The sequence below is a fragment of the Monodelphis domestica genome, chromosome 4 (assembly GCF_027887165.1).
Source record: "Monodelphis domestica isolate mMonDom1 chromosome 4, mMonDom1.pri, whole genome shotgun sequence".
NCBI lineage: Eukaryota > Metazoa > Chordata > Mammalia > Didelphimorphia > Didelphidae > Monodelphis > Monodelphis domestica.
The window spans coordinates 180,155,399-180,177,530 of NC_077230.1; the positions used below are offsets into that span (position 1 = coordinate 180,155,399).

Here is a 22,132-nt window from a genome sequence, read left to right on the forward strand (position 1 = left end):
CCATCCCATCAAGTTTCAGGGGAATGGATGAATGAATTAAGGTATAGAAATATATTGGAATGGTATTCTGCTATATGAAATGATGCAGGAGAGGTTTCAGAGAAACCAGAGAAGGCTTGTATGAACTGATAGAAAGCAAAGGAGAACAATTTATACTATGACAACAAAATGGTAAAGAGAAACAGCTTTGAAAGGCTTAGGAACTCTGATCAGTGTAATGAACAATCATAATTCCAGAGAACTAGGTGATGATATCATGATGATGATGAAACATGCTACCTACATCTTAATAGTGAGGTAAAGGACTCTTGTAGTTTTGAGACTTTTTTTTTTGTCATAGCCAGGGAAGAAATTTGTTTTGTTTAATGATATGTGTTTATGACAGGAGTTGTGTTTTTCTTTTGTTCTTAATTGGGAGGTAGGAGATTGGGACAGGAGGATAAGAAAGTGGATTTTTGCTGATTAAAAAAATTTTCAAAAGAAACCAAACATCAAAGAATGAATTAAAAATGAATTTAGGTCAGAAATTAGAATTCCCATCTGCCTAAAATGAATGCTCAGGGCAAAATTAAGAAACAGAATTGATGGATAAGGAAAAAGTGAAGTAAAAATGAAGGATTTTTCTAAAGAACTGAGAGATTAACAGATTTAGAGCACAAAAATAGAGAATTGGAAGAAAATTTGGCAGATGACAAATGGCAACAATGTCAAAAGGACACATGAAATTTATACAAGTCAAAGAAACTGACCTTGAAGATGGAATACACAGAGATTACTTCAGGATCATAGCTGCCCCAGAAAAATGTGACCTATTAAGAAATCTGAATGTCACAATTCAGGAAAAAAAAAAGAAATCTATCCAGATTTTCTGATTAGGATTAATAAAATCATCAAATGAAAAAAAATCGATAGATTACAAATTCACAAGACATATATAGTGCTTAAATGAACAATTCTAGTGAAAACAAATTATGCAAGCAGTGAGAAGAAACCTTTCATTTATAAATAAAAATAAAGTTCAAATGACAAAATATCATTCAGCATTTATAAGAAATAAGAGAAGGGAATATAATAGGATATTCTAAAAGGCAATGGAACTTAAGGTGAAACCCCAACTGACATATCCTGCAAATCTGAGCTTACTTATCAGTGAAAGAAGATGAATGAGGAACCAAAAAAGAGCAGTTAATAATTTCATGATTTACGCTAATGAAAAATTTATGTTTTGTGAGGTGAAGGAACCAATGAAAAGTGTTCTGTATCTGATTCTTTCCAATGTGTAGGGTTTGAGTTCTGGGATAGAAATTAAGGAAATGTTGCAGGGCAGTTAACTATTATATCTTAGAATTTATGATCAAGATTGACATGCAGTCTGGATCTTGGGACAGAAGAAGACCTGGAAAAGTTTAGGAGAAAAAGTAAGTGGGGTCATACAGACTTAAATTATAGCAAGTCTTTGAGAATGAATTTCTTAAGATGGAGCAAATTCTGATGAGGTGATAAAATGGAATGTTCTAAAGAGACTAATGTAGATAACACAGGTAATGAATCAACAATTGAGAAAGTTTCAAAAAATGAACAAAAAATCCAACATATACAGAAGATGTAGGCCAGCGCAGCTAATGAAAGATGAATATAAAGTGTTATATAGACCTACAATAATAGTGGCAGGAGAGCTAAATTTCAGAATGATCTGAAGTGTTAAAGAAAGTAAAGAATTTTTCAGAACTATTTTTTGGAAAAAGACAAATCTTAGAAAAGGGATAAAGAATTGCTGGTCAGGGTGAATTGGATTATGGATCATATGTGATGACTAAGAGAAAGCAGGGCTGCTTAATTTTTGCTGTACTTTTGTTTTCTCTGCAAAGGAGGATGATCTTTCGCCTGAAAATGACAGAATAAAAATGACTAATAGGGAATTGATATCTTTAAGGAAGAACTGAGCTGGAGAATACCCATTTACCCCTGCTAAGTTTGTTAACTAGACAAGACAGAATACAGTTATGTATACTGATGTATGAATGCCATTGTTTATCTAATCTTTTTGAACTTTGAAAGGTCATGGAAAATGGGAGAGGCATCACAGAATTGGGTTCATGTCCTGATTTTCAAAAAAGGAAAAACAGTAAATTAAAGCACATTTTATAGACCAGTGAACTTGGATTTAACCTCTAGCAAAATTATTATTACAATTATTGCAAATAAATACAAATTATTATTACTACAATATATTATTAAAGGGTTCCTTTGTTAGTGATCATCCTCAAAGAATAGTGGTGAACATAACCATGACATTATCTTTATTAAAGACAAACCATGCCAAAACACCATATTTTTTCACAGAGTTACTGGGTAAGTAGATTAGGAAAATATTTTAGATAGTTTACTTAGATTTTAGTAAGGAATTTGACAAAATCTCTTGTGCTTTTCTTGTGGAAATGATTAAAGGAGATGATAGTGTAATTAGATGAGTTTGGAACTACTTTAATGGTTAAAATAGACAATAATAGTTTTGTTTTGACTCAGAAAGGAGGCTTCTAGTGGTATGTCTCAATGATTTATGGTTTGCCCTAGGTTGTTATATTAGTCATTGATGTCAGAGTGATATTAGATCATGTTTCTATGTTTAAGAAAGTGATAGCCTGACTACTTTGTCTTGGTTAGACAATATTTGTAGTATTGTGTGAAGTTCTTGGCCCCACGTTTTAGGAAAGACATTGATAAGCTGGAAAGTGTACATAGGAATGTAGCTAGCATGGTGAAGGGGCTTGAGATCATTCCATGGGAATATTGGTTAAAGAGATGAGTTTTGAATTGGAGAGACTTGATAGTTGTCTTTAAATATATGAATTGTTACTATGTGGAAGAGTGGTGGTTAGTCCTGTTTCCTGTGACCCCAGAGGGCGGAACTGGGAGCAACAGATGGAAGTTATAAAAGGACAGATTTAAACCTGTTAGAAGGAAAAACTTCCTGACAAGCAAATCTATCCAAAGTTCCTCAGAAGGCACTGGTTCTACACTCAGTTAAGTTCTTCCAGAAAATGCAGATTTTTCCTCTTGTCAGTTGTGGAATGGGAGATACTTTTTCAGGAACTACTTAGACTAGATGACCTATCCAACTGAAATTTTGAGTTTGTATATATTTTTCTCTTGTAGGTACAAATTTTAGTGTTTTGTCTTATTTAATCACCCCCACTTAAGATTTAATATACTAATAAACATTTCAGTGATGATAAAAATGTATATACAAATATTTTAAATACCTTTTAAATTCCTTAAGTAGTTTCTTTTTAATTAATAAAGACAAATATTTTGAGAAGTTGTAAACCTAAATTTATTCTTATGATGCAAAAATCTTGGTATATCACATATTTGTCCCAGTTAAAATCATTCTTGTGCCTGTCTTTTCTGAGATTAGCAACAATTTAATAACAAAGCAATAAACTTAATCATAATAATTACTTTTAGTTTATTGTTAACTATCTTACTTATTTAAATATGGAAAGATTTCATCTAATTGTCTTTTCATTGTTCTGTGGCCATTTCTACTTAGGATCATAGAATTGTTGACTGTTAGAGGAAATGTGGTATAATGGGTATGGGGTGGGTCTAGTCTTAAAAGTTTCAGAGTCTTGAGTCTGAATATTACCTCTAATATTTTATGACCTATATGACCATGGGCTAGTCATTTAACTTTTCTGGGAATGATTATTACTTGCAGCCACTGGGTTGTTGTAAAGAGTAAATGACACCACATCTATAAATGTCAGTTATTACTATTGTTATTTTCATTCCTGAGGTTAGTATACAGTAAGCCACACTAGCCCCTTTTCATTTTACAGATGAGGACAGTGAAGACCAAAGAGGTAAAATGATTTGTCCATAATTTTAGAACTAGCCAGGAATAAAGTGGGACAGGAACTCATGCTACCCGTTTCTTATAAAATACAAACACTATAAATGTCTTTGTTAAGGCATAATTAGCCAAGAGTTGGAATACTGCCAAAAACTATTGTTGAGAATGGTACATTGTCATTTGTTTTTTCTTCTTCCCTAGAGAACGTGATATTGGAGACAAGAGATTCTTAGCTCTTTAGAAACTTATTTTTGATTGAACTGAACTTTTAAACATAAATATAAAACCTTCTACTTAATTTCTTTTTGTTTGAGTGTTTTTAGTCCTTTGTTTTTAGCATTTAAAATAAACATTTCTTGTATTTTAATAAGTGCTTATTGGTTTGTTGTTCAGGGGTTTATAAATGAAATAGCATTTTAAAATTTTTTATTGGGTGTTCCATTTTAGGCTTCCTATATATCTGAAATATGGTTTGCTTGTTAATACGCTTTATGATTATTACAGTGATACTTTTTATTTTCTATATTAGATGTGAGCAAAGTCTGATAGTTATATATGAATCTTAATATTTCTAAGATTAAAATTCAGTTATCAGTATTAATGGCCAGTTAAACCTACATAGTTCACATTAATACTAATTTCGTAATAAAAAAATTACTGACATATTTGGGCTTTAGTACAATTAGAGAATTTAAGTCCACCAGAATAATTTTCTTTGTTTGGCCCTGAGCCCATACTTTGTATATTTTATATCCTTAAACTTTGCTGAAATTGTTATTTCATGCAGTTTTTAATGCTATAGCTAATTTTTCTAATACTATATATATGTATATATATAAAGTATATATATGTATACACACATATATTTTAAAACCCTTACCTTCCGTCTTGGAATTAATACTGTGTATTGGTTCCAAGGAAGAAGAGTGGTAAGGACTAGGCAATGGGAGTTAAGTGACTTGCCCAGGGATACACAGCTGGGAAGTGTCTGAGGTCAAATTTGAAACCAGGACCTCCCATCTCTAGACCTAGCTCTCAATCCACTTAGTTACCCAGCCCCCCCTTTTTAGAACAATATTGAATTATAGTGGTCATAGTGGCCAACCTTGCTTCACCCCTGATCTTATTAGAAAGGCTTCTAAGCTAATCCCCATTATAGATAATGCTTGTGGATGGTTTTAGATAGATACTACCTATTTTAAGTAAAGCTCCATTTATGTCTATGCTTGCTAGTATTTTTACTAGAAATGAGTGTATATTTTGTCAAAAGCTTTTTCTACATCTATTGAGATGAACATATAGTTTTTGTTGGTTTTGTTATTGTTATGATCAATTATGTTGATAGTTTTTCTAATATTGAATCAGTCTTGCATTCCCAGTATAAATCTCACCTAGTCATAGTGAATCTTTGTGATATATTGCTGTAATCTCCTTACTAGTATCATGTTTAAAGTTTTCTCATCAATATTCATTAGGGAAATTGATTTATAGTTTTATTTCTCTGTTTTTGCTCTTTTTGGTACAATTATCAGCACCATATTTGTGTTGAAAAAGAAATTTGAACCTTCTTTGCCAATTTTTCCAAATAGCTTATATGATATTGTAATTAATTGTTCTTTAAATGTTTGGTAGTATTTACTTGTTTATTTAGGATATTTTTCCATGGTTACACAATTTATGTTCTTTACCTCCCCTCTTCCCTCCCCACTCCTGGAGCTGACAAGCAGTTCCACTGGGTTATACATGTATCATTGTTCAAAACCTATTTCCATATTATTCATATTTGCAATAAAGTGATCTTTTAACGCCAAAACCCCAATCATATCCCCATCAAGCCACATGATTGATCATATGTTTTTCTTCAGTGTTTCTTACTCCCACAGTTCTTTCTCTGGATGTGGATAGTGTTCTTTCTCATCAGTTACTCTGGATTGTCCTGGATCATTGTGTTGGGGAGTATTCACTTGTAAAAAGGTCTGGTCCTGGGGATTTTTGCTTAGGGAGCTCATTTATAGCTTGTCCTTTTTTCTAAGTTAGGGTTATTTAGGCATTCTATTTCTTCTGTTAATCTCAGCTTTTTTTTATTTTTATAAATAGTCATCTATTTCACCTGGTTGGTCAGATTTATTGGCACATAATTGGGCAAAATAGCTGTTGTTAAGTTTTTTTTTCTCCTATAAATTTTAGGTATAAAATCATTGATTTCTTGTGTTTATTCTTTTTTTCTATGACTAAAAATGCATATACTTTTATACAAAATATTTTAATGTACATCTTTAGAAGCATAGTGCCTTTTTACCCTCTCTCTCTCTCTTTTTTTTTTAGGTTTTCAGTTTTTCTTGATAGAGCCTTGAAAGATCTTGCTCATATGCCTCTGTGACCTTATAACTGAGATGACTGCTTTATTTATAGTCTGTAATCAAGTAAAAGCTAGAAGAGGAAGCTTTGTAATTCCAAAGTAGTTATTTATAGAATATTTTAACTTAAAAAATAACTTAGTAATTATATGGATTATAAGAACAATATTTTAGTATGCATCCAGTTCTGCTTGGGTAATTTTTTGTTTTATTCTGAACTCTGATTCCCCTCAGCAAGGGTTTGAGAAATGTTGAATTTGTTGAGGAAGGGGCTAAAATGTGAGTTACTCTGCAAATTCTTCTAGCTTGGTTTTCCATATTATATTTGTTTTTGTTTGTTTTAAAATGTGAATTTTGAGAAAATCTACTGATATATAATTTTTTTTTGGTTTTCTGCTGTCCACACCACTGGTTCTATTTACCAAGTTTATTTCTGTTTACAAGTTAGACATAAGGGGGCAGGTAGGTGGATTGAAAGCCAGGCCTGGATATGGGAGGTTCTGGGCTCAAATTTGGCTGGAGATGCTTCCTTGCTGTGTAACCCTGGGCAAGTTACTTAATCCATGCTTTCTAGTTCTCCCAGTATTGATTCTAAGATGAAAGGCAAAGGTTTTAAAAAAGTTAGAACATTTCTCTGATTTTAATGACATTTAAAATATTTTAGGTCTTGGAGAAAATGCATGTACAAAGAAAAGTCATGAAAAGTACCTGATAGCTTTGAAGGGCTCTGGATTGGCATTTCCTGAGGATAAACTTACATGTGGCATGCAGGACCAGGCTGCTGGCACTAGCTCTCTGGCAGTTCCAGGTTTGTATAGAAAAATGTTTTTGAACATTATATTTTTAAAGAAGAAAAACATTTCTTAAATTTGTTTATTCTTGAAGGATAGTTACCTTGCCAGTGAAACAATGAAATCCTTTGTAATAATACTGGTAAAAATATAATGGTTTATAGATGGGAATAAATTAAAGCCAAAGGAAAGAATTCAGTTTTCATTTTTGAAATTATTCTTGCACTTTAGATCTAGTTTCTTACTCTTGAAATAAATATTCAGTAGGCTAAACCCTTAACACATAAGTAGTGGTAGCCAGTGAGAAGTTGTTCTTTCATCACAAAACTTCATTCCTTTAATTGAGATTTTCATTAGAGATTTACTGTTGAAATAAAAACTAACTAAATCCAAATGTTTTCAAGATGTGAAGTCTGCCACAACAACTTTAGCAACATTTAGAGTCTAATAGAGAAATAGATCTCAAAGTAGTTTTACAGTAAAACAATATATGAACAACAATGAAGAAAAACTTCTTTTTCTTTTTCAAAAGGTTTTACAGGTGCTACAGGAACGTCAGGACAAGTAGATTCTTCAGATGAGGTGAGGCTTTAAAGTTGTCCTTTCCTTCCTCTAGGAGATTGTGGATTTTAGGGTTGGAAGGGGTCTTGGAAACAGGGTTGGGTTGGAGCCAGATCAAATCTTTTATTAATTTTCTAGACATAAGAAAGTGTTAATAATGCAGATTAAACTTTAAAGTATCCTTCCTACTTCATATTTTCTGCCCCCTAGAAAAGCTAGCTGGTTCTTAAACAGTAACCAGCACATTCCTATTTGATATGTTATAGTCTAAACCCCCTGTGACTTTACAGATAAGGAAACTGAGGCTTGGAGAGGTTAAATAAGCTCATCCAAATTTATACAACTAGTTAGGGATAATGAAAAGGATTGGATTTCTGACCTTCAGGTTCTGTTTACTATTACATTGTCTTTTTCTAAAAGGGATAGATTTTTACCTTATTTTCAAATACAATTTCTTTATTTCCTTTCCTCTTTTATTTCTTTTATTTCTCAAATTTGTCATCCTAGCTTCTATTTCTCTGACCCTGGGTCATCTCTTTCTAGTCTACCCCTTGGAATATCTGCTTCCAGGAATAGGTTTCCCATATTTTTGTCTTTAAAAAGAAGTATATGTCTTCTAGTTTATTTTGGCAATTTTGGCAATATTTTTATGTGAAGGAAAATTTGTGTTCTAAAATGTAATGACTATAAGATAAAACAAGGCAGTAGTATGTACTTAATAAATATGTATTGATTGACTGAACTGATAAGGCTTTTTGGGTCTTTTTTATTGATAAGTATTTTATTTTATTTACATTTTATTTATTTACATGTTTTCCATGGTTACATGACTCTTGTTATTTCTGTCCTCTCTTCCCTCTCTCCTCCCAAAGGTGACAAGCAATTTCACTGGGTTATACATATATTATCCCTCTAATCCTATTTCTGTATTATTCATTTTTATAATAGAGTGATTTAAAAAAAACCAAAACCCCAAAGCATATTCCCATATAAATGAGTGATAAATCATATGTTTTCTTCAGGATTTCTACTTCCTCAGTTCTTTCTTTAGATGTGGATAGAATTCCTTATCATAAGTTGTCCTGTATCATTGCATTGCTTTTAGTAGCAGAGTCAATTACATTTGATTGTCCCACAATGTTTAATTTACTGTGTATAATGTTCTCCTGATTCTGCTTACTTCACTTCTCATCAGTTCATTTGGTCTTTCTAGTTCTTACAGAAATCAAGCAGTTCATCTTTCCTTATAGCACATTAGTATTCCATCACCATCATATATGACAGTTTGTTTAGCCATTCCCGAACTGAGGGACACTCCCTCATTTTTCAATTTTTTTGCCACCACAAAAAGCACAGCTATAAATATTGTTATACAAACAGAATCTTTTCCATTTTTTTTAATCTCCTTGGGATACAAACCTAGTAGTGGTATTGCTGGATCAAAGGGCATGCATTCTTTTAAAACCCTTTGGGTATAATTCCAAATTTCCCTCCAGAATGGTTGGATCAATTTATAATTTCACCAACAAATGCATTAATGTCCCAATTTTGCCACATCCCCTTCAACATTTATTATTTTTCTTTACTGTCATATTGGCTGCTCTGCTAGGTATAAGATTGTACCTCAGAGTTGTTTAGATTTGCATTTCTCTAATCAGGAGGGATTTAGAACATTTTATCATATTATTGATAGTTTTGATTTCTTCATCTGAAAACTGCCTATTTGTAGCCCTTGACCATTTATCAATTGGGCAATGATTTGATTTCATATAAATTTGAGTTAGTTCTTTGTATATTTGAGAAATTAGACCTTTGTCAAAAGAATTTTGTTACAGAATTTTCCCCCAGTTTGTTGCTTCCCTTCTAATCTTGGGTGCTTTGGTTTTGTTTGTACAAAACCTTTTAAATTTAATATAATCAAAATTATTTTAAATCTTGTAATGTTCTCAGTTTTTTGCTTGGTCTTAAATTCTTTCCTTTACCATAGATCTGACAGGTATTGAAATAGGTGAGTTATTTGACCCACAAAGATGATAAATGATCAATTGCTGTTTCTCTGGTAGTATCAGGCTATAGCTGGATCTGGTGACAAACCACAATCTGACTGCTATCTTTTCCAAACAGAAAGGGGTTATTTGGATGTTTTCCATATAGGGAAAGAAAGAAGGGCCAAGGGAAGTTTACCTAATCTATAATTCTTTAGATCTCTATTTCATGTTCACTTAATTTATTTAAAATATCACTCTTTATATTTAAATCATATACTCATTTTGATCTTATCTTGGTATATGTTGTGAAATACTGATCTAAACCTAATTTTTGCCATACCATTTTCCAATTTTTCCCAGCAGTTTTTGTCAAATAGTGGGTTCTTAATCTAAAAGCTTGGATCTTTGGGTTTATTGAACACAAGATTGCTGAGGTTATTTCCCCCTAGTCTATTCCATTGATCCACCCTTCTATCTCTTAGCCAGTACCAGATTGTTTTCATGATCACTGCTTTATAGTACAGTTTAAGGTCTGGTACTACTAAGACCACCATCCCTCACATTTTTTTTCCATTAGTTCCCTTGATATTCTTGATCTTTTGTAATTTTATTATTTTTTTTCTAGTTCTCTAAAATTTTTTGTTAATTTGATAGGTATGGCACTAAATAATTAATTAGTTCGGGTAGGATTGTCATTTTTATTGTATTAGCTTTTATTGTATTACCTACCTATGAACAATTAATATTTTTCCAGTTGTTTAGATCTAGTTTTATTTGTGTGGAAAGTGTTTTGTAATTGTGTTCACATAATTCCTATTTTTGTCTGGGAAGATAGGTTCCCAGATATTGTCTAGAGTGATTTTATTTTATTTTATTTATTTATTTATTTTTGATTTTTATTTGGTCATTTCCAAACATTATTCATTGGAAACAAAGATCATTTTCTTTTCTTCCCTCCCCCTCTCCCACCACCTCTCCCATAGCCCACATGCGATTCCACTGGGTATCACATGTGTTCTTGATTCAAACCCATTTCCATGTTGTTGGTATTTGCATTAGAGTGTTCATTCAGAGTCTCTCCTTAGTCATATCCCCTCCACCCCTGTAGTCAAGCAGTTGCTTTTCTTTGGTGTTTTTACTCCCATAGTTTATCTTCTGCTTGTGGATAGTGTTTTTTAGATCCCTGCAGATTGTTCAGAGACATTGCATTGCCACTAATGGAGAAGTCCATTACCTCCGATTGTACCACAATGTATCAGTCTCTGTGTACAATGTTTTCCTGGTTTAGAGTGATTTTAAATGGAGTTTCTCTTTCTAACTCTTGCTGCTGATTTTTGTTGGAAATATATAGAAATGTTGATGATTTATGTGGGTTTATTTTGTATCTTGCAACTTTGCTAAAGTTTTTTTTAATTTTTTCCACAAACTTTTTAGCTGATTTTCTAGGATTCACTGTTTACCATCATATCATCTGCAAAGATTGATAGTTTAGTTTTCTCATTGCCTACTTTAATTCCTTAAATTTCTTTTTCTTCTCTAATTGCTACAGCTAACATTTCTAGTATAATATTAAATAATAGAGGTGATAATGAACATCCTTGCTTCACTCCTGATCTTATTGGGAAGGCTTGTAACTTATCCCCATTGCAGATGATACTTGTTGATGGTTTTAAATAAATACAACTTATTATTTTAAGGAAAGGCCCTTTTATTCTTATACTTTCTAGTGCTTCCAATTGGAATGGGTGTTGCATTTTTTCAAAGGATTTTTCTGTATCTATTGAGATAATCATGTGATTTCTGTTAGTTTGATTATTGGTATGGTCAATTATATGAATTGTTTTCCTAATATTAAACCAGCCTTGAATTTTTGGTATAAATCCCACCTGGTCATAATGAATAATCCTTGTGATAATTTGCTGTAGCTTCTTTGCTAGTATGCTTTTTGAGTTTTATCACCAAATTAATTATTTTTAGTCACATTTCATCAATGAGGAATTAGAAAATTTTAATATAATAAAAAGTAATGTGTTGAAATAATTTCTAAGTTTTATAAGGCTTATAAATAGTTTGGTACTAATTTATTCTGCTTGTACTAAATATATGAAACAACCTATGCTTAAAACCCAAATATTCCTCTTAAAATTTAACATAAAATTTTAAATCATATCTAGTATTTCACTGCAGATTAGGTTTATTGAAAACAGAAGCTTAAAGTATAGCATTCTAAAAGAAGGCATCTTAATTTTATGTAAATACTTCCTACATTGTTAAAATTTGCAATTTTCACAAATGGATGGCTTTTTTGTTTGAGAAATTTAATTTGGATACTTTGTTTAGAGACTTAATTTAATAATTCTCTTCTTAATATATTTCCTATTTAGAGGCATCCATTTAAATTAAAAATGCTTTAGTCTTGCATGATTTATTGAAGCCTTATTTTAGATGAGCTACTCTTTAATTATTTCTATAATTTTTTGAGCTTTTTTCATTATTTAGATATTCTTATTAAAAGGTCTAATTATTTCTACTTTACACTTTGTTATTAAAATGAGATAAGTTGTTTGGCAGTATATTAACAAAGAAACCAAAATGTCTAAACCCATTGACTCAGAAATTCCATTGCTAGGCAAACATATACTTCAAGGAGATCAGTGATAAAAAGAAAGGTCCTGCTTACATTACAATATTTATATCACCAGTTTTTTGTAATAACCAATCATTGCAAACCAAGCCAATTTTCATCAGTTTGGCCATGGCTTAAAAAATTGTGGTTTGTTATCTGATGAAATATTATCATGCTATAAGAAACAATGGATTTGATGAATAGAAAAATTTTGGAAGATTTACAAAGTAGAGGAAGCAGAACCAGGCAATTAGTGCAGTGATTACAGCAATGTAAATGTAAAGACTACCATCTGCAAAATAATTGAAATAGGATGCTGTGAAATTTTTACAATCAAGCTGGCCTCCAAAGAAGAGATATAAGAAGATACGTCTCCCTGCTTCTTTGAATTGTTATGAGTCTATGAGTATGGAACTGTCAAGTCTTTTTTTAATGTGTTGGTTAGTTTCTTAAAATTTTTATTTATTTATTTAGAATATTTTTCCATGGTTATACAATTCATGTTCTTTCCCTCCTCTCTTCCCTTCCCACTTCCGGAGCTGATAAGCAATTCCACTGGATTTTACATGTATCATTGTTCAAAACCTATTTCCATATTATTCATATATGTAATAGAGTGATCATTTAAAGCAAAAATCCCCAATAATATACCCATTGAACCATGTAATCAATTATATGTTTTTCATCTACATTTCTACTCCCACAGTTTTTTTCTCTGCATGTAGTAGCATCTTTCTAATAAGTCCCTTAGAATTATTCTGGGTCAATGCATTGCTACTAATAAAGAAGTCCATTACATTTGATTATGCCACAGTGTTTCATTTTCTGTGTACAATGTTCTACTCCTTTTGCTCTGCATCAATTCCTGGAGGTCTTTCCAGTTCACATGGAAATCCTCTAGTTCATCATTCCTTTCAGCACAGTAGTATTCCATCACCAAAAGATACCACAATTTGTTCAACCATTCCCCAATCAATGGACACCCCCTCACCCCCATTTTCCAATTTTTTGCTACTATAAAAAGCACGGCTATAAATATTTTTGTGCATGTATTTTTCCTTATTATCTCTTTTTTGCTTATTAATAGTTTTAATTTTATCCTGTGAAAACTGCCTATTCGTGTCCCTTGACCATTTGTTGATTGGGGACAGGTATACCATTCTATATTCACCTTTTAAAACCCTTTGGGTATTTACTTATAATTTCCCTCTTTATAGTGTTGGTTAGTTTTGATGAACTTTTTTCCTCTCTTTTTTATCCTTTGGCTCCCTTAGAAAAACAGTGGGGAGGGGTGTGTTGAGAAATGAAGGTATTGTAAAAAAAGAAAATTATTTTCCCAAAAAAGGGGAAAAAAAAGAATTGGATTGCTTTTTCTTCCTGGTTGAAATGTAGATCTTAAAGTAGTGTAATGACAGATGGCAAAGCCTGTATAATTACATAAAATAATAACGTCTTCAATTTCCCATTTTCTTTTTAAGGGTTTTTTTGGGGGGGGAGGGAGATGAAGGGAAAAATGAGAATTTCATCTGTTACTAGGGTGACAATATAGACTTCCAATTGTGATAAGACTTGATTAGGGCTGGATAGTTGTGGCTATGTAGTCACTTCTTTTTCCCAAACCTGTATAAACTATAAGGAACTATTTCATTGTTGTTGATTTCAGAAGAGTTTTAATAGGGAATTTAATAATTACAGTAATCATGTAGAATATTGCTGTGTTAAAAGAATTAAAAAATTGCCATACATTTATGGGAAAGAATTATATTGTTTGTAATCTCCATAATATTGACTTGTTGCATCATATGTTTGCTAGATGCACTACAGAATCCTGATTGACTTATATAAAAAACCAGCCTTGGCACACACCCAGATTTATTTATATGAATGGTAATTCTGGTATTGGAAAAGTGTTTTGATATCTTTACTTTCTCTCTTTCTATGGATGAAGCAGAATCCCTTCTATCTAATTGTTTTGTATGCTTCTGTAGACTTCATGGACTAGAGCTTTTGTGGCTTTTAAATCCCAGTGGAGTTTTTAGTTGCCTTCACAACATCGCAGGAGCAACTGATTTTATCCTCGGAGACTAGTGGCAGCCCTTCCCCTCAGGAATTTTGAAAGCTATGCTAGAAGCAGAATTCAGGTGGTAACAGTGATAATGAAGTGTGATCCCTTTTCTTTGCCCTCTAACGTCTCTATCCAGTATCCTTATCCTGTTGTCTTTTCTATGCTTTGGTCCATGTTGCCACATGTCCTCATGTTGCCACAGCCTTTATATCCCTGTACCTTCCATACTGTTTCTGGTATTTCCTTTATCCTTTTTTCATTCTACTTTATCTTTACCAGCATTGAACGTCTTTTACTTAATTTCTACTTCAGTTACATGTCTATATGAAGAACAAACAATACTTTTTTATAATGACAGCTTTTTTAGACTGTTTTCTCAAATCATTTTTCTCATATGACCGATGATTGTCACACTTACATATATATAGCCATGCCTATAAAGACCAAATGAAATATACTCTTTCAAACAGTGATTCTTAACTATTTTTGTTGTCATTTACCTCTTTGGCAGTTTGGTGAAAACTAGGGACCCCTTCTCAGAATAATGTTTTAAAATGCATAAAAGAAAAATACAAAGGATTAAAAGGGACACCATTCATATTTAAATACACTTATCAAAATATTTTTTAAAAGTTCACGAACCCCAAATGAAGAACCCCTCTGCTCTTTAGTATTAATACTTAATGATTAAGAAGAGAAAGATTTATTTCTTTATCATTTCTCATGGACTGAGATTGTTTTTTAAAATTCATTAATGTCCATCTTTTTTAGTGGCATTTACTTTTTTATAGTCTATACATGCTTAGTTCTGTTTATACTTCATACAACTTGTTTCAAATTTCTCTAAATTTCTAATATTTGTATTCAATTATATATTATTATGTGTTAAGCTATTTCTCATATAATGAACACTCATTGTTATTCTAATATTCCATTTTTTCTACTATGAAGAATTTATTATATAACACTTTTCTTTTCTTGTCTTAATTTTTTTCTTTTGAGGATATATGCCCAGTAGTGGGGGTGCTCTGTGAACCCTTTAGTGACTTTGTTTGCACTATTCCAAATTGCTTCCTGGAATGATTAGATAAGTCCTTGGCTCTATCAATAGAATATCAATTTGCCAGCCTTCCCATGCCACTCCCCCAAGCATTAACCATTTCTCTTTTTATCATCTTTGATATCACTTTTCTGGGTATGAGGTAAAATCTTGGAGTTACTGTATTTCCTGTTTCTCTAGTGATTACTTTGGAGCAGTCTTCTTTACTGTGGTTGATAATTTGTTCTTCTAAAAATTTTTTATTTTCTTCAAGCATTTAGAGGTCTGTAATTTTATGATCTCTTTTGGAATGACTTTTTGGGTTATAGGTTTCTATCATTTCCTCATATATTTTGGATGCCAACTAATTTTTTCTGGGACCAATATGTAGATTTATTGATTGAAGAAACTACCTCTCAGATAGGAAACTTTTAACAATGCAAGATAGTCCCTCATCGGTAACTGAGAGTTTTGGAGAGCTTCTAGGGACCACTATCTTGCCCTGTGTTACAAAGCTAGATTTTTAATAGAAATAATCATGCTTAAATGGTAGAATTGACCATATGGAAAAAAAAAGTGATACAAAAATTAACCAAGGAAAAGAACTCTTTAAAAAGTAGAATTGACCAAATAAAAAAGGAGGCCTGTAAAAGCTCACTTAAGAATATTATGCCTTAAAAATTAGACTTAGGCAAATGGAAGCTAATGACCCCATGAGACATTAAGAAACAATCAGACAAAGTCATAAGAATGAAAAAAATATAAGAAAATGTAACATATTTCATTGGAATAATAGCTAACCTGGGTAATAAATCCAGGAGAGATAATCTAAGAATTATTGGACTACCTGAAAGTCATGATCAAAAGAAGAGCTTATACATCATCTTCCAAGAAATTATTAAGGAATACTGCCCTGATATTTTTTTAAACCTTTACTTTCTGTCTGTCTCAGGATCAATATTAAGTATTGGTTCCAAGACAGAAGAGTGGTAAGGGCTAGACAATTGGGGTTAAGTGACCTAAGGCCAATGGCTTGGAAGGGCCTGAGGTCAAATTTGAACTTAGGACCTCTTGTCTCTAGGTCTGGCTCTCTGTCTGCTGAACCACTTAGCTGCCCCACAATACTGATATTCTTGAATCTGAAGATAAAATAGAAATGGAAAGAATCCACCAATCACTACCTCAAAGAGATCTAAAACGATTAACTTCCAGTAATATTATAGCCAAATTCCAGAACTCCCAGGTCAAGAAGAAAATACTATAAGCCGCTAAAAATAAACAATTCACATACTGTGAAGTCATAGGCAGAATAACACAAGATTTAGCAGCTTTTAAATTAATGAAGGGCCTAGAATATGACATTCCAGAGGATGAAAATGGTAGGACTTCAACCAAGTATCACCCAGCAAAACTGAGCATAATCCTTCTGCGGAAAAATGAGTTTTCAGTGAAATAGAGGACTTTCAAACCCTCATAAAAAAGACCAGAGCTGAATGAAAAAATCTGACTCAAATTGCAAGACTCAAGAGAAGCAGAAAAAGGTAAGAGGAAAGAGAGATCAAAAGACATTCATGAGGTTAAACTGTGCACAACCCTACATGGGAAGATGGTTTTTGTAACTTCTAAGACCTTTATCATTTTTACTTCCATTAGAAGTTGTTTTTGTAGATAGAGGGCAAGGGTGTGAGTTGAATATGATTGGATGATGTCTAAAAAAAGGTAATAAAGAGGAATGCTTTGAGAGAAAGGGTAAGGGAGCAATAGAATGAGGCAAATTATCTCACAAAAGAAGCATAAAAACCTTTTACAGTGGAAGGGAAAGTGGAGAAGGGAACACTTGAGCTTTACTCTCATCAAAATTGGCTCAAAGAGGGAAGAAACTGAATATAGAAATCTGGCTTACCCTACAGGAAGGTAGGAGGGGAGGAAGATAGAGAAGAGAGGATGGGGCTGATAGGAAAGAGGGCAAATTGGGGGATGTGGTGGTCAGAAGCTAAACACTTTTGAGGGTGGACGGAATGAAAGGAGAGAGAAAAGGATAAACAAGTGGTGGAGAATAGGATGGAGAATAGTATACAGTATTCATAGTGGTGAAAAAATTTATTACAAGTCTCTCTAATAAAGGCCTCATAGAGAAATGAGTTGAATGAATAAACATGCAAGTCATTCCCTAATTGAAACATGATCAAAGGATATAAATAGGTAGTTCTCAGATAAAATAGTTTAAGCTTTCTCTGTTCATGTGAAAAAATGTTCTAGATCCCTGTTAGAGAAATGTAAATTAAAGCAGCTTTGAGGTATCACCCCACTCTTAACAGATTGGTTATTATGACAGAAAAATAAAATGAGAAAACTTGAAGGGGATATACAAGATTGCTAATGCACTATTGCGGGAGTTGTTAACTGATCTACCCATTTTGGAGAGCAATTTGGACCTTTGCCCAAAGGACTATAAAACTGTATACTCTTTGACCCAGCAGTACCATTGCTAGGTTTATAGCCCAAAGAATTAAAAAACAAATAGGGGCAGGACCTACATGTAGAAAAATATTTAACACAGCTCTTTTTGTGGTAGCAAAAAATTGAAAAGTGAGAGGATACCCCACAATTGGGGGATGATCGAGAAGGTTATAGTATAGGATTGTAATGGAATACTATTGTGCCATAAGAAATGATGAACAAGAAGAGCTCAGAAAAGTTTGGAAAAACTTCTATGAATTGAAGTAGAATGAAGTAAGCAGAACCAGGAGAACATTGGCCATAGTGATAGCAATACTGTATGATGAACAGCTGTGAATAACTTAGCTATTCTCAGCAATACATTCCTTGAAAACAATCTGAAAGGATTCCAGAGAAAGAATTGATTGAGTCTTATTCTAGACCAAAGGAAACTTTTTTCAATTTTGTAATTTTTTTGTTTGAGTTTCCTTCTACAAAAGGATTATTATAGAGAAATGTTTTACATGATTGTACTTGTAAAAGCTATATCAATTTGTTTACCATTTCAGTGGGGTGGGGGGTAGAGGGAGAGCGAGAGAATTTGAGACACAAAAATGTTAACAACTTTTTACATATAATTGGGGAAAATAAAAGAAACAACCATGCTGATATATTCTTTGTCGAGTCTTAAATTTTCTCTTCCTCCCTCTCCCCACCCTCCTACCTCTTGGGCTGAGATAGTAAGTAATCTGTTATAAATTTTACATGTGTCTAGTCTCTTTGTTATTTTTTCCCTTTATCAAGATAGAAATAGTGTTGCTTAATCAGTAATCACTATTATCCTCATCAGGGAGCTGCTTATAAAAATATGGTTCATTTTTATGATTTCTATTGCCTTTCTTGGTAGAGTTCTAACTCATAAACCCTTTAAAAAACTTCCAGAGGGATATTTATTGGCAAGTATAGCAAGAATAGAAGTTACAAAAGGTAACACCACTCCCTCCCCACCCATTACCTCTGCCTGGTGAAGAGAGTTATATTACCTTAAAGTAGTTGCTATAAGTAAAGCATTCACCCCAACCAATTCAATTCTGAATGTGGCACATAGTCTCTGTTACTCCATGATTGCTTTTAGTCCACTGCTATGCTCGGACAAGCAGTTCATAAAAGACTTGCTGTTCACCAGGTTTGACTATCTAAAAATCCATCATGGATTCCAGTTCTTAGTTGCTGACTCTCTGACCTTTTGAAGGTCATAGCCAACTCCTAATACTCCACCTAAGGGCTTGAAAGAACAAAAGTAGAGGCAAAGGAAAAGAGGACCATAATCATAGGCTACATGATTAGGACGGGCCCGATGTCTCTCCCCCCCAGGGATTTATAATAAAAGCACATCTACCTTATTCGAGAACTAACCTGGCAGCAAAGGTTGGGTGGGAGAGGTGAGTTGTTCTACCTGGAGTCTTTTTCTGACTCTCACTTCTTGTTATACAGTCCACCACAAGGGTTTCTCTTCCTTACAAAGTAATTGAGGTCTGTCTTTTTTCTTAGCAAGAATAAAAAGCAATGGTAGCTACTTGTATTCTCCACTCTGGAACACACTTTCTTAGCCACTTTTGATAAGTCTAGGTCAGTATTTGCTACTTATTATTTTTTTAAACCCTTACCTGCCATCTTAGAATCAATACTATGTATTGGTTCTAAGGCAAAAGAGCTGTAAGGGCTAGGCATTGGGGGTTAAGTGACTTGCCCAGGGTCACACAGCTAGGAAGTGTCCTCTCATCGCTAGATTTGGCTCTCAATCAACTGAGCCACCTAGCTGCCCCCTACTCCTTAAATCTTAAGGTCTGTGGAGTTGTCCATAGGTATCTTTACTTCCATTTTCAAATAATGTGAACTACTTATTAAATACAAGGCATAAAAAGTTGTAATAGAAGTGTCATCTTGAGATGCTGTCATTCTCTAAGTAGAAATTAGAGGGATGTTATAGCTTTAGGAGGCACTTTTAATTTGAAGATATGCTCATTATCCCATCTACTTTTCTCAGATAAAACAGAGCTTTGTGTTTCTTAATATATTTTTCTTTTAGCTATTATATTCCATATTCTTTTTTTCAGGTTGGGACTTTTAAGACTATATAATTGATGACCCTTTTCTTTTGAGTTTTCAGGTATTTGAGTCTACAATCTTTCTTTGAAAATCATATTTAAGATAAAATGATGCCTTCTGTTATATAAACATGCAGATAATTAAAAGATGAGCATGTTAACAGTTGATTATGTGGTTGAGAAATTCTACTATGGAAACATAATTAATATGTATTATTGACCCTTTTGATGTTTATATATGAATTTTGATAAATTTTGACAGAATGGTGGTTACCAGGAAAATTGACTAGAAGATTATGATCTCATGTGACATTTGTATAAGAAATAGAGCAGTTATGGATTTTGCTAACCTTTTCAAATTTAACATTTGATATTTCAATATTGATATCGATTCATGTTCATGGTCATAAGAAATAAGCATCAGAATTTGGATTAGAATCCTTTTTCCCTGACTCTTCTGACACCAGAGCCAGTATTTTTTCCACACTATCTTATTGCCCTCCTAAATCTGATATTCCTAAATATAAAGATGGGTTATCCATAATATATATATATATATATATATTTTTTTTTTTAATAGTTAAAAGAAGTAACTTAATGCAATGGAAAGAAGTCTGAATTGAGAGTTAGAACCTTGCTTTGAAAAGTGTCTATGATTTACTTGTGTAACTTTGGGCAAATTACCCTCTTTGGGCCTCACTTTTCTTATCTGTCAAATGAGAGAGCTGGGTTAGATGGCCTCAGAGGTTCCTTCCAGCTATAAATTTATGATCATAAGTATATTTTCAGAACTTGAATTTTAAAAGTTTGTCAGCATAACATTTGTTGGTAGACTGCAGATCTTGAAGTCAGAACTGAATTCAGGTTTTGGTTTGGATTAGTTGGATTGTTAGATGAAACATTTGAGCATCACTTATTGCACCTATAAAACCAGGACAATAATATTTTTGCTTTCTTTCTCACAGGGTTGTTATGAGGCAAGTGCTTTTTTCACTATGAAGTACCTTATAAATGTAAGTTACTGTTTTTCTGTGGGAAGCTAAGTGGTGAAAGTATATAGAATGCTGGATTTGGAATCAGAAAACTTTGAGTTCAGACTTATTGTGTAACCCTGAGCAAGTCACGTCTCCTCTTTTTGCCTCAGTTTCCTTATCTGTGAAATGAGGATAATAATGTAATAGCACCTACCTCCCAGAATTGTTGTAAAGATCAAATGAGGTAATACTTGTAAAAGCACTTAGCAATTTCTTGGCACTTAGTAGACTCTATATAAGTGTTAGCTATTATTATATTAATGTAACTAAATTGAGTGATTTCTTTGATGGCAAGGATTGTACCATTTATCTTTCTGCCCTCTTCCATGCTTTGTACATAATAGATATCCAATATATATTTGTTGAATCACTAGATAAATATTGGGGGTACAGATAGATTATAGTTAATAGATGAGTAACAGATATGTTAATTTTTCTAAATATTAAAAAATTCATATGTAGGCTGATTCTATAATTAGAAAGTGATACCAAGAGCAAAAATTATTCTTTTTTTTGGCATGAGGATATGGAAGTCCAGTGCTCTTTCTATTTGAAAATTTGAGGAAAGAGGTTGGGGGAGGAGGCTGCAGAGATAGAAAAGAAAGAGAAATAGAAACAAAGAGAAAGAAACAAATTAGAAATTTGTAAAGGGCATAATGTGAGGATTTCTCTCCTTGAAAGACTTTTTAAAGTTTTATAGTAGAATATATACCTTACCTAATGTTTGCTTAGTTTATGGATTGAATGAAACTAAATAAATCTCTATAGTAGGCTATAGTTTCTTCTGTTGCAGCCTATTAGATTAAATTTATTTATAAGATTTTTGTTTGTTTTTAATTTAGAAGGGAGGAAGAAGAGAAAGACTAGTGATAGGGTTGCCAAAAATAAGCAGTAAGAACTGAAAGAGAAGAAGACTATTTAAACATTTTAAAAAATACACAGAAGAGGAAAGAATGAAGAACAGAATAAAACAGAAGCAGAACAACTTTGGAAGTTACATTTATATATATATATATGTGTATATATATATATATATATATACACATATATATATATTCTGCATTTTCTGTTCCACTTTTATATGAAAATGCTCATTATAGTTTGCATTTGCTAAGTTCAGATAAAAAAAATTACTATAAGAGGTGCTATTTAACTAGAAATAGAGTAGGCCATACACTGTAATTATGTAAATAACACTTTAATCAGATTAGAATGAGAAGACTTGGAAGAACTGGGCAAAGAATTATTTACTACTACCTACTATTTTC

General features: G+C 32.6%; 1 protein-coding gene across 11 annotated transcripts in view; it reads left to right on the forward strand.

The window, feature by feature from the left end:
* UBR3 (ubiquitin protein ligase E3 component n-recognin 3) overlaps positions 1-22,132 on the forward strand; it is a 338,509-nt gene that overhangs the window by 45,889 nt on the left and 270,488 nt on the right. For 7 of the 11 annotated variants that reach the window (XM_056797275.1, XM_056797273.1, XM_056797276.1 and 4 more), the window contains 3 exons: positions 6,878-7,021; positions 7,537-7,586; positions 20,796-20,843. In XM_056797275.1, the coding sequence (XP_056653253.1) occupies positions 6,878-7,021; positions 7,537-7,586; positions 20,796-20,843 (242 nt within the window). The remainder of the gene's footprint in view (positions 1-6,877; positions 7,022-7,536; positions 7,587-20,795; positions 20,844-22,132) is intronic. The other 4 variants (XM_056797280.1, XM_056797279.1, XM_056797282.1 and 1 more) reach the window with 1 other exon arrangement.